This window comes from Sarcophilus harrisii, chromosome 2, assembly GCF_902635505.1.
Source record: "Sarcophilus harrisii chromosome 2, mSarHar1.11, whole genome shotgun sequence".
Classification (NCBI taxonomy): Eukaryota; Metazoa; Chordata; class Mammalia; order Dasyuromorphia; family Dasyuridae; genus Sarcophilus; species Sarcophilus harrisii.
The window spans coordinates 395448230-395462527 of NC_045427.1; the positions used below are offsets into that span (position 1 = coordinate 395448230).

Below are 14298 nucleotides of genomic sequence, written 5' to 3' on the forward strand. Positions count from 1 at the left end.
GAATGTACATGTTCAAAATATATTTAATATAGTTACCATTATCCTTATATTAATTACTTATGGATTATTTCAAGATGGACTAACAGATTTTATTCTTGCCAGTTTAGGGAGGGGATTTGTTCTTATGACTTTATTTATAATAGATATTTAGTAGCTGCAATAGTTATTTTAGGCCCTTAGCCACATCTTTTTTTTCTCTTAAAAATAATCCTCATTTCTGTTCCAAACAAAGGAGAAAAGACAATTGTTAATGCCCCAAAATGTGAAAAGATATAGTATAATTATGAAGTAACTTCTACTACATTTGCTCATTTCCCTCATAAAAATGACAAAGAAGCTAGAAATCTCTTCTTTAATAAACTCAATACCATATTTTTAAATGTCAAGGAAAAAAAAACTGATAAAGTAAAATTATCTTTTTTGTGTTTCATAATATTTTACTCTTGGTCTAGCAGGCATTTCACAAGTACTTGTTTTATTGTCATGTCAAAATATTGCATTAGAAATCCAACTCATTTCTTTATACTATCCTTAGTCTCTGTGAAGTATAAAGTTACTCCTTACTGTTCGTTATTACTATGTGTTCTACCTACCATACTTCTTAGAATGTATAGGATAATTCCTCTTTCTTAAATACAAGGAAATCTTGATGCACCAAATAATGAATTGAAGTGGGTAATTCTAACATGTAGTGGAAAAGTATTGTAGCTCATTTATGCATTAAAAAAATAGATAGTATAGTTGATACTCATAGACTGTGAATAAAGACTGGATGAGCCTGTCCTTGAACAAGGCTAATTGCCTCTGTGACTTCAAACAAGAAACTTTAGCTCTTGGTATCTCAAATATATTTTCTCATAGCAGAGTAATATGTTCTCAAAATTATTTAGTCTACTTAGATAAAAAGGTGGCATTAGTGCACAATCATAAGTTTATCACTAACTGTATTAAAGATGTAAGTAAATTAAATGATTTTCAGGGATAATTTTACTTAGAATTTATAATTTCATTCATGAATATTATGAAATGACACTAGATGAATAATAAAAATAGACAAAATGTTAAATTATAATATTTTTCTCATGTAGGTTAAAAATCTTGTTAGGCTTTAAAATACAGATTTTCAATATTCAGTTTAAGAGACAAAAAAACACACAGCATATAGAAATATGAATCTATTATTATATGCAATTGGGAAAAAAGTAAACAGTTATAATGGAAAGCATGAGTCTCACTTTGAAGACACAGTAACAATATAAATTCCATGACATGCATATTGAAAACTCCTTACAGTTTCAAATTGAATAGTAAGATATTTCTGAAGTGACCTAATTTTAAATATTCATAGGTACTCTATAACTATAAAATGTACAGTTATATCGCACATCATAAGTATGAAGTGTATCATTGTCTTGCTTTTCAGAGTCTAATGTTCAAGAATAAAATTCTGGCCAGTAATTTGCAAGAGCATATTCTTTAAATGACCAATTTTAGTAGTGTATTTGTCATGAGACAAATGAACAAAATGAAAGACATTTCATTTAGCAGATTAAAATAATTGGAATAATTTAACCTAAAAGAATAACAAAAGATGAACTTCTGATTGTTTTCGAATATAAGCAAGAACTGAAAAGAAATTGTTGAAATTGTTAGCCATCAACCAGCAAAGCAGAAAAACTCAAGCATTATTTTAATAATATGATTCCTTTGAGATAAATATTTTCTATTCAATGTTACCCAGAGCAGAATGACTTTCTATAACACTGGAAATCTTTCGTATTAAAATGAGGAACCATCTCGTTTGAATTAGAATAACATAATCATGCTGGGGGAATTGGGTAAAGATAAATTTCTACTTAATTTATAAATGTAAAATTAAATTTTATTCCAAAAACTTCAAAAGATAGTCAAATAACATCCTTAATGAATGTTTATATATAATGAATAATTATATATATATATATGTATATATATATATATATATATATATAGAGAGAGAGAGAGAGAGAGAGAGAGAGATACACACACACACAATCCTTTTCCTAACATTCTCCTATAAACATACAAGAAGTTAGTTAAAGCTTTAGTCTCTTTAATTTCTTCCAGTGGGGTCTGTCCTGAATATACTACCCCTACTATTCAGCACCACCTAGAGCTCCGGGGGTGGTGGTGCTGAAAGGACAGCTCCCAGTAATGTGGGCTGTCTCAGTCAAAGCTTCAGCAAAGCTTTTTGAAAGCATCACCCATAAATCCTTTTTTAACACTCAGTCATTCACAAAATCTGAGAAAAGACCCACCATCATCTCTGTTTACATGGGAACGTACTTATACTGACTCTCGTGAACACCCACGACCTACCCTAACAATACTGAGCACGTAAGCTAACACGGAATAAGAGGGAGGGAAGAGAAGTCGAGGTAAGGATTGTGGGCGAGGGGAGGGGAGGGGAGGGGAGGAGATAAAAAGAAGGATAGTGAAAGGGACCTTCTCCCAAGATCTTTTTTTTTCTTGTTTTTTTCATCTATCGTTCCCCACCATCACCAACACCACCACTGTTCTCACCACCCCGCACAGACATACGGAGTTTGGGACAAGAGAGGGAAATACGGAAATGGGGGCACTTGTTGTTTTCTTGAGCCTATAAATCATTAGCTCTATTTATTCAACTTAAACACTCAAAATTCACAAAATAGAGACTCAAATATGCGTCCGAGTTTTCTATAGTCACACAGTTGCTTTGCACAGATTAAACAGCCCTAAAGCGCGCTCGCTTACGTCCTTGAAAGCAGTAAAAGACAGTTGAAGAGAGGAGTTTTCTCAGTCCTGTCCCTGTCCCGTTCCATAAGTGTAAGGATGCGGACATTTCTATTGCTGCTGAACTTCAGGCTCATCGCTCCATGTCATATAACACACAGAGAATTGTACATATATAGAGGTGAAAGAGAAAGAGAAAGGGAGTGTGTTTCATTCATTTATAACATTACATTTCCGCATTTCAAAACTCTTGATCATTCATATTTATGCAACTGTTAAATAATTCATCAAAGATAGAATACTAATGCAGAACAGTTTTATTTTAATAGGAAAGCTTTAAAATAATCTGTTAGTAAATTGCAAGTGTCAAATGATTTCAAATGTAATCTCTCAATTTCCCCCATCCCCTCCCCCTCAAAAAAAAAAAAAAAAAAAAAAAAAAAAAAAAGCCTGGTGCAGATTGTAGAAGGATTTGAGTCTGCAGCTAGAGCGAGGGGGATTACGACGAGAGCAGAGCAAGTTAAATTGTGCTGCATATAAAAAAATGGGCGGATTGGTTTCTAGATGGAGCGACTGGTACCACCTTCCTTTCTAAAATAAAATCTCTCTGGCATGAAGTCACTGCCTATTTCACATCCGGTTTACCCTGGGACGTATTACTACTGTCTTGGTAAAGAGAAATCTTTTGTTGTATATCTGCAGACCGAATATTGGGAAGAAATTTGGGTGTGAAATCTTCAACATTGAAGTACGGAAGAGTCCATGATGCCTCAGACTGTATGAGTGAGAGGCAGAAGCAGGGACAACATTCAGCTCCAGTTCCTCAGCCATCCCTTACTCTCACCAGCTCCGATTTCTTGGCGATTTTCTCTAGCAGACTTTCCACCCTTCCTTCCCAACCCGCCCCCCCTCCGCCCCCCGCCCGCATCTTCAGAGATCCAGTGCCTGGAGGGGGCCGGAGGTAAGTGCTGCTCCAGGACAGCGAGCAGACCTTTGAACGTGGGTTTTTCAAGCCTGAGAGATCAGGAAGCTACAGGGGTAAGAGAGAGGGAGAGGGAGAATGCGAAGAGCCCGTTTCCACAGCAGGTAGAAAAGAATGGGGGGGGGATGAAAACCTCAGTAATCGCTGGATCACCCCCTACTTTACCTTCATCTTCTCCACTGGCTTTGGGTAGATTTGAATTTGAAATTTATTCTTGGAAGAGGATGGGGAAAAATAAGAATTTTTTGATCTATTCTGCAAAGGTGGGGATGAGAGGGATGTCGTCCAAAGTTGAAATAATGAGAAGCAAAACATGTTTCAATGTAAGCTTTGGGTAAAGGCACTCTTTTAATCTAGCACCTAAATGCACTAAATGCATCTTTTCCTTCTTTCAGTGATGCTGTTGAAATGCTTTTGCGTTTGGAAGTCTTTCTCATTTTGCATTTGAGAAACTCAAGAATATATATTTTTACAGCCCTTACATTGGTGTGGTGTGGTATGGTGTGGTGTGGTGTGTGTGTGTGTGTGTGTGTGTGTGTGTGTGCATATGTGTGTGTGTGTGTGTGTGTGCGCGCGCGTGTGTTTTGGAAAAGGGGAAGGCACGTAGAGAAGAAAGTAGCCTGGGGTTCTTTTGAAAATTGGCATGTTTGCATTTCTCTTTTCATGTTGCAAGAAACTTTACTTCTTCAACAACTGTAGTACCTTATTGGAATTGTTTTTCTCTTTTAAAAATATTAAAGAAAAGCAATGACTTGGAGCTCAATGCCTAGGTAATCTTTTGGGAGACTTAAAGAAAAACCAAAACAAAATGCATTTTTAAAAGTTAGTTGAGCTCAGTAAGAGAAGCTGTTTTATTTTATTCAAAAGCTTCTGCTTTATCGAAAGGTGCCTTATGTTTGTGCAACTTGAATGAAATTTCTTACTACATAGATTTTAATTGTTTCTTTCCTATTATGTTTAACTCATCTTTGTCAAAGCCAAAAATAAAATCAATCCACATCTATTGATGGCTTAGCATTTCTTATCTCTAGATCATTTTGCTCAAAATACATTATATTTTGTTGCTCATATATCTGATTATAACTGGTTTTTTTTAAACTGATTTAAATAAACCCTGGGAGTATGGAATAAATCAGTGTGGATTTATTTTAAAGAAACATCATATTAAACTGTAGAGTACTCAATTTATTAATTGCTTTAATGTATTGTAATTCATTAATCTTCTCAGCTACTGAGATGCAAATTTCCATTTATATTTCTGGATGTTTTAATTAAAGTGAATTCAAAAATATACAAATCTATTCAATACACAGATATTAAAGTGGCTTTAAAAAACTGTAGTCATGAATATATTTTAAGTTTACATTCCTGAAACCTCCCTACCATTTCTTCTCCTTAAAATCCACAATATCAAAATGCAAAAATTAGTAATAGTTGCATTTCATCTTAAGTTAAATATGCTATACAAAATGATGGCAAAACAATTTCTGTTAGCTTCCATATGAAAATACTCCCTTTAGAAGGAAACACTTCTGAGCAGGTAGCATGGAAAAAATAAAAATAAAAATAGGGATATGAAATGCCAGTATTTGTATGTATGTGTAACCAACACATGGCTGGATTACAAAGTATGTCCTTTAGTCTCTTGGAAGTGTTAGTGTGCATACTGAATAGGAAATCATAAGGGGAAGAATTTCACCATTATTCTTGTGTACAAACAAGTAGGTTTCAAAAGATAAAGAAAAGCATGATCAGGTCTGAGATAAAGATAGATGAAGAATATAAAGGTGAAATACAGCCAGCAAAACTAAACAAAAAAATCATTTCTATTAGCTTCTAAAATAATATACGTTCCAGGATATGAGAAATAGTTTTTAAAAGTTACTACACAATAAATTCTTGGAAACTTAAGATGACCAAGTTTTAAGATTAAAAAAAATAAAAGTAGGAATAGGAAGATTTTATTCATACTGGGAAAGTTGAAAAGTCAGGTCCCAAAAGACAGTTCTCAAGTTGAGAAAGTGACATCAGAAAGTATTTAAATATTTGTGCTTTTCCAAGGAGGGTGAAGGTATAGATTCATTTCTCAATGGAGAATTGAAAAGAGAGAGTAGAAAATGGATGAGGCCATGTTTGTATTGTTCCAATGAGGTGTCATATTACTGTGAGGTCATTTCCTGACTTGAAAGCATTCATCTAAATGGCCTCAGCCTTAGTGGCTACAACCCGACTTTTTCTGAAGGGGATGTTGATATCTACTTATTATACTTTTATGCTAGGAAAAACCAACATGAAGAGGAAACTTGGTCTTTTTGAATATCTTTGGGCCTGGACGCTCCTGAGTGCACTTGCTGGAAAAAGGTGGGGAGACTTTATTTTAAAACTGCATGAATATTTCTATAACCTTTCATTTATTCAGACAGGGAGAAGTAAATTTTGTCTGAATGGAAACACTTCTAAGGAAATTCAGGAAAGTTAATTGGAGTCAAATCCCAGCTAAGTATAAAGAAGAGTAGCCTGAAAGAATAATGCCACTTCTTAGCATGGCATGCTAATTAGATTATACTTAACAGATTTTGACAAAGAATATGGGGATATAGCATTATATTTTAAGACTGAACTTTTCATTTCCAAATAAGATCTGCTTATAACATGCTACTTCCCAATTCATAGAAAAAATATTCCCAAATTCAGATACATATAGTATGTCCTGTCAAATAATATATCTCTATATTGAAATTAGGTGGACATGTGTGCAGACTCACCTTTATCTTCTAAAGTAATAGCTCAGGCTTGAGCTATAGATTTTATTTTTAAAATGGTGATGTATATAATTAAAACTAAACTTTTCCTGGTTAAATATATGTAGAATGATTTATTTTTTTAATTCATTTTTAAGTAAATCTTTAAACATGTTAAGCAAAATATGACCTTTGTATTAATGAGTGAGCAATGTGGGATATAAAATTGGTTGGGAGAGAAACATTAACATATAAAATTATTATCATATCAAAAATAAAACTCCATCACTAACCTAATCTGAATAACATAGACAATATATTTTTGGTAACACTTCATGGACCAATTATTTTCAAAACAATTTTTTATTTAAAAAAACATCAATACCTGATTCACCTATTCACAAAGATAAATTAGTCATAATGCAAAATCCAAAATATTTCTCAAAAGATAATGAAATAAAACATGTTTATTCAAATTATGATTGGAGACAAACAAATTTAGTGTTCCAAATTCATGTACTCCACAGGAATTTATATTAATTTTTTTGTTTGTTTGTTTTACCTTTCTGTCTTGCTACCACTTATGGCAAAGGATGTTTAAATGATGAGTAAAGAATATAGCTTGCAATAAGAAAAACTAATTGAAAGATTTAAATGTAATTCATTGCTTTTTGAAAAAATTATATGGTGTCACTATTGTAATGACCTGTAGATGGAGTTAGTGTACAGTGTTTTATTATATGGTGGTTTAGTATGAAACCAGTCACATACAGTAACTAACATTTCCTTTCAAAAATATATTCAGTATATACCAAATAAATGGTCTTGTTCTTTATCATCATTCCATGTTCTGGATAGTTGTTTCAGTGTTGTAGTAAAATAGAAGTGTTATGTACAAAAGATCAAATTAACAAATTGCATTATTAAAAAAAAAAGCTCTCAATTTCCACTACTTTAACAAAATTGGTCCTCTTTAGTAAAAAGCATTAAAGGAAGCATGATAAAAATTCATTTAATACTTATATCCTACTATGCTGAACAAAGTGTTTTAGAATGAAAATAGTATGTTTTCTTAATCCATGCAAGTTACAGCAATAGAGCTTATATTTGGAAACATCTGTAAAACTATTTAATAAGTACAGTATAGGCAAATAGATGCTATTAATTACGTAAAATTGGCTTGCCTTACTCTATAACTTCATGGTCTTTCCCTCTTCCTTTCTACCCACTATTATTTTTTTTTTTTAATGCACACTCACATATTTCTTATGGTTTAAGGTATACTGTGTTGTACTTTGTGTTTTCTCCATGTGACCTTTGAATAACCTTGGAATGATACATATACAGCATTTGGTTTAGTGACATTGAATATTACAAGAAATTTCATCAGGGGACTGTTTCTGCATTCCTGCCGTCTTCTGCCAAGTAGAGGTCATGGAAATGCAGGACTCATTGAAAAACTGGGTTAGAAAGTTTAAAACAAATATTTAGGGTAGAAAAATACCAAATTTAACAAGATGTTTCTTTTAATTGGGGAAAATTTGGATTGGAAAGAATTTAGTTATAATAATTTTTAACATTTAAAATGTTAAAATTGTTTTATTTTTAGCATGAACTAAGATGATATTGATAACTTGGACCTTCCTCTAATAAACATTGAATTCCTATTTATTCATGCTTTCCTCTTAAATGACATTCTGATAGCATCATTTTGGTCCATCCAAAAAACTTTGAATATCTAGTTTAATTTATTCATTCATTTGTGTCTTCAAACCCAATAAAATCCATAGAAGCTGAGGAAAAGGAACCCTGCCCAATACATTCTTTTAAAGATCATATCAGTTATCAATTAATAACATTATGATGAAAAACTTTGCATTTATCATTATTTAAGCTTTGTTATAATTTTTAAAAATGTGATTCTACTATTTAGTAGCATCACTTCAAATTTACTAGAAGGGGGACCTCACTTCTAAAAATGTAATTTTGAATAACATTTTTCATTATGGAAAATATAATTAAATAATGTTTTAGTTGATTGCTTCAAAAACATGAATGAAATTGACTTCATAGAAAGCAAGGAAGTTGAAGTTCAAAATGCTTTTATTATTAACCTGAGGTTCAATATGTATGTAATCAATAGATTCCAATAATGCTATACAAGTCAAATGCAGTGAAAGGAGAACTGGACGGACTAAAGGGAAGACTTATTTATAGTTTTCTCTGGGCTACTAATTAGACAGAATACCTCAAGGAATTTATTTCCATGTGATTCAGTTTTCCTTATCCATTAATTCTTACTTAAATGATCTCTAAGGTACATTCTTAATCAGTGATATTAATAATCCAAAAAACCCCAAAACAACAACAACAAAACAAAAGCAAACAAACAAACAAAAAAGTAACAACAAAAAAGTAACAACAATAACAACAAAAAACTTCCAATTGGAAAATTGCTCAAATGCCTGGGATGTTACTGAAATGACTAAGGAATCTTTAAATGCATTCTTTCCATTTACATAAAGATAAAAATTACTTTAGCTTTCATGGAAATAGAATTTTTAAAAGCAGTAAATAAAGTAAAAATGAAAATGTGTTTATCCTAAGATTTTACAGGCGATTCATTAAAAAAAAAAAAAAAAACAGATGGTTGATTTGAGGATTGCTTGATTTTGAAGAATGCATGAATATTTCATTGGAAGGAATTTGTATTTGCTATTTTTTTTCCAGCTTTGGACAAACTTCACTACAAGATGAAATTAAAGACAATACCACTGTATTTACAAGAATTTTGGATCGACTCCTAGATGGTTATGATAACCGCCTGAGACCAGGATTGGGAGGTTTGTGATATTATTTAATTATTTTTCCACAAATTATTATTAACCCTTTAATTTAGGTAATGATCACTCTGTAAACTTTAAAATTATAAAAAGTACCACCTAGTGAAAAACTGTTAAAAACTGCTCCATGCTAATTAAATATTTTATCAGAAATTAAGTAATTTGAGATGTACTTGCTAGAACTACACATAAGAATATTTCATGATGATGTGAGAAAGCATAAAACGTTTAAGAATTTTACTTTTATCATACATGGGAAACATTTTTCCCAAGATTTGTCTTCCTTAGTTCAAGGAATAATGTCAAATTTTAATATCATGCTACTTAAGGATCTAATGAAAAGCATTAGTACTTCATCAGGCATTATTATGGCAACACTGAATTTGAGCAACACTTACATAGGTATATTTATTCACAGGTGTGATTTGCAATAGTATATATTGATCTATAACTTAGTATTTCAAAGAATGTTTTCTCAGAGAGAATAGAACAGTGAGATTATTTTCTTTGAAAATATCCTGAATTTTATCTTTTTATTTGCTTTGAAATGTTAGAATAACATTAGGTTTTAATGATAGATGTAGGAAGGGAGAAATTAATTAGTTATGTTTATTACGGTAAAGGTGATGCATTTTAAGTCAGAGCAACTGGGTTCAAATTCTAACCCTGCCACTTTTCACTTGTTTAACCTTGGGCAAGCTAATTATTTTCTCTTAGTATAAGTTTCCTCATTTTAAAATAAATAGGTTGGGCTAGGTCTTTTCTGAAATGTGTTCTAGTTCTAAATCTATGATACTAGTAGGAAGATAATGCACAAATCATGAAGCACTTCACATGATATTTATAATCTTTTCATATTTAAACCAAAGCAAGACACCAAAAGCATAACAGGTTGTTTTACATAAATGAAATGTTTAAAAACAGCAGCATATAGCTCTAATAATGGCTATGAAGCTAAAAAGGTCTTGAGTATACGCATGATGACAATATTTTTGTTATCTTAAAAGAAGCATTACTAAAATTGATGAAGCTAATCATCAAAATATGGTCAACTAATACCTTGATCTAACTCACTAAATTCATAAAGATAATTTAGTAAAGCATAGAGAGTTTAGCTTCTGGGTAAATGGAGTTTTTAATTAAAGATGTGAAATCAGGAATTTTTGAAATATTGATGTGTGTTCAAACAAAAAGAAATCATAATTACATCAGAATTAAAAGGTATGATTCAAATTCTTAGGCCATTCTATGAAAATGACAAGTACCATTATTAAATACTGATGGAAAAATGGCAAATCTCATATGACCCAGTGCTACTTAGTTTCAGATATTTAAGATCTGATTCTGATCTAATCACCTGAAACTTCCTTATTCTTTAAAGAAGGTGAGTCATTTGAGAGTATTATGGGACTATTGTGATGGCTGCCAAGTGCCATTATTATTTCAGAAGGCCTGAGGGGACTACCTTGTCAAAGTCACAAGTCAAGCATATGTCAGAAATCACATTAGTTGTCTTTTCTTGTCAAATTCAAATATTCCTTCTTTGAAAAGGACTTTCCATATTTTGATTAAATTACATTTCTTTTAGATTTCATTTAAGCATCTTTCTTCAATTTGTAGTAGAAATAATTGCCAATTGAAATGTGAATCCACATGTAAAAGAATGACAAAAAAATAGAAAGAGTATATATGGTATGTCAAAGTTTTATCTGCTTTCATGTAAACATTTGGATCAGCTCTAAAATAAATATTCATTAGGTCATTATTAGCACATCTTTCAATATAATCTATTATGAAATGGGATATTATACTGCATGTCAAGGATTGCAAAGTCAAAGTGTAGGTACAAGAAAAAGTATGAGTATGCTACCTTAATTTACAAAGTACTTATCTTTAAACATAATTATATGGAAGCCAATGAAACTCCTTAATCTCCATCTTTATATGTGGCTCAGGCTCAACTCAATTACAGCATTTTTTTCCTCAAAACCTGGAATGTGTGATGAATTGAAAACAATGAAAGCCATTTTGGCCCCTGACATAATTAAAGAAATCCTTTCCAGGATTTTTACATGCATCCTATTTATATCATTTACGAAATTCACATGCATTTCCCACTGAATACTAAGTTTAAAAAATACAGAGTAATTTTTAAAAATAGAGAGAAGTTTTTGTTTTCTAAAATCTTGAAAAATGATAGATTTGGTTAATCTCAACTTGTTTATAACATTATTATATAAACATTATTTTTTGTAAAAAATATGGTATTGCCATAATGTACTGAAAATAACAAAATATAACTTACAAATATTATGATTTTATTTAAATATAATGTCTTCTTAAATTCCTTATTGATTCATTAAATGCATGATTCTATGAAAGAGATCTGATTTAGGTGTGCAAAAATATACAGATTACTTAAGTAATTGATTTACAAGAACATAGGGTATGTGGAGACCCTTCCAAAAAATAACTTCATCATGTCAACCCAAGAGGGACAATATGCTTTTAGCTAAATGGTTTAAATAGTATAAAGAAAATTAAGACAGACTTTTATAGAATGGCAGAAATAGTTTATAACACAGACAAAACATGTAAGCTGGTGTTCTTTTTTCATGGGTAGAATGGGAAATTTAAAATGGTGAAAAGCAAGAACTTGATGAAAAATAACAATAAATTCTGCCTTTCTTGTTAAGCATGACTTCAAAAGCCTCATTTTGGGGAAAGCATTACATTTGGATATTTGTGAGAAAACTAATTAGAAAAAAAGACCAGATTCTTACCCAATTTTCCATCTAAAAATGTCACATGAGGGATTGTTATTAAAATTGACAAATTTGAGTCAAAGAGAAAACTTTAGTAGTGACTAACCTTGTATTTTTTTATGTCCCTCTGATAATATATATTTCAGACAATGTTTACCATAAGTGTCATTTAGGTTTGGTACATATCAGGGCATCAATGTATTCATAGCCAATAGTTCCTAAAAGCTGCGATTTGTGAAAATGTCCAACATCAATAATCTATATTAACACTTCCAATGTCCTTCACTAACACATTTTGCCTCACTGGAAAATTACCACCTTATTGTGCCTTGGAACTAGACTTGACAAGAACCCCAATGACTATCTACTCTGAACCCTTCATTTTGTATGAGTCAACTTAAAGTCTAAGAGTTTAAGTGAAGACCCAGGGAGTAAGTGTCAGATAAAAGTTTGTAGATTAGTCTTACCAACTCCAGAGGCATTATAAAATATTATTTTCCTTGCAATAACCAGAAACCATATAAATCCTTAACCATATTCTGGGGCTAACTTTTTGGTGAAAAACCAATAGATTAGTCTTCATATAGGAGACAATAAAAGTTATCATGTCTATAGCCAAAGTCTTCCTACTTTGGTAGAATTTGCCTAGAGCATATCTGATATTTCTATAGCCGTTGGGAAGCTAGTCAACTGCATACATGGTGAAACTTCATAATGAGAGTCAATGGAAATATATAATTATAATAGTATTTTTAATTTAATAATTTTCTTCTACAATGCATTCTATCACATGTTTATATCTATTTCTAGTGACATAGGTAGGGCAAGTCATTCAATATCATTCATCATGAAATTAATTTCAACATACCCCAAGAAAAAGAATGCTCATCAAATGTAAAAATGACATGGAGTAAAGCTGAAGATAACATAAATAGTAATTAAGACAAATAGAAATTTAGCTAAAATCAGGCAGATGGATAAATACATACATGCATAGATATATACATATACATAAATTATAGATTTTACTTCAAAATGCCCTAATGCTTTTTTATTTGATCTTCATAACCTGTGAAGTGCACAGTGCTATTGTATCTTATTTCTCTGGTGAGAAAACTAAGACAAAGAGGATAAGGGCCTGTCCCAGGGTCATATATCTAGTCAGCTTAAATCAACAACAAACATTAATAAATAACATTGTTTCAGTGAAAGTGATTGCAGAGAGAAAGTATCAAGATTAAAGGATAGAGGGAAAGACTTTTTGCAGAAGGTGAGGCTTTAACTGAGATTTGAAAGAAGTCATGGAATCCCAGAGGCAGACATAAATAAAGAATTATAGACTTGGTGGACAGCCATTAAAAATGACTGGAAACTGGGAAATGAAGTTCCATGTGAAAGAAGGAGTAAGAATAACTATGTCATTGCATCATAGAGCAAGAGGAAAAATGTTTAAGAATGAAAAAAAAATGATTCAAATTCATATTTTCTTCAGTCCACGGCTAATATTATATTCCTTAGGCTATTAGTTTCTCACCAAAATTATATCAACTTTCTCTTCTGTGCCTTATCATCTCTTAGTTAAAACAAGATTCACTCCTTTCCCTCACCACTAATAGTGGTTCCTAGTTAGCTACTCCTAAAAAAAAAAAATGGGGTCTTGACTTTGAAACCATCATTCTGTACATTATACTGTATTTATCTATATGCATGCCATATTATTTGCAATAGATTGTAAATTCCTTGAAGGCAAGTATTGTTTTGTTTTTTGATTTGATAATCCAGTATCAAGCAATCATTATGAATACAGTAGTTAAAAGATTACAGTTTAATTGAATTTGATAATATACTCAAACTACTTTTATAGACATTAGACTCCAGGTTTTCAAAAAGACTTGCTTTTTCAAGATAACATAAGTTGTGTCATAGGCAGGATATGAACCCACATCTCTCCCACCTAAATCTACATATAGCAATGTCACATTCCTAGCACTTGAAAACCTTAAGAGACATATAAATATCAATTATTACTATTTTGAGCAGGATATTCTAGTAAGACTTCAAGAAATTATAAAAAATTGGAATTTGAGTTATTTCTGAACACATCTATTAATACCTATCTTTAGAGATTTTAGAGACTTTCCAAGTCCTGAGAGTGGACATCTTCCCTCAATTTTATACCTTAATTCCATTAAACATTCCATTATGACATATCA

At 31.5% G+C, this 14298-nt stretch overlaps 1 protein-coding gene across 3 annotated transcripts in view; it reads left to right on the forward strand.

The window, feature by feature from the left end:
* The first annotated feature begins 3229 nt into the window (after positions 1–3229).
* GABRA1 (gamma-aminobutyric acid type A receptor subunit alpha1) overlaps positions 3230–14298 on the forward strand; it is a 57483-nt gene continuing 46414 nt past the window's right edge. Inside the window, exons 1-3 of one of the 3 annotated variants that reach the window (XM_031953633.1) lie at positions 3230–3715; positions 6016–6097; positions 9208–9320. In XM_031953633.1, coding sequence (XP_031809493.1) covers positions 6027–6097; positions 9208–9320 — 184 coding nt within the window. In that variant the 5' untranslated portion in view covers positions 3230–3715; positions 6016–6026. Of the gene's footprint in view, positions 3716–3738; positions 3793–3819; positions 3841–6015; positions 6098–9207; positions 9321–14298 lie in introns of those variants that run through there. The other 2 variants (XM_031953634.1, XM_031953635.1) reach the window with 2 other exon arrangements.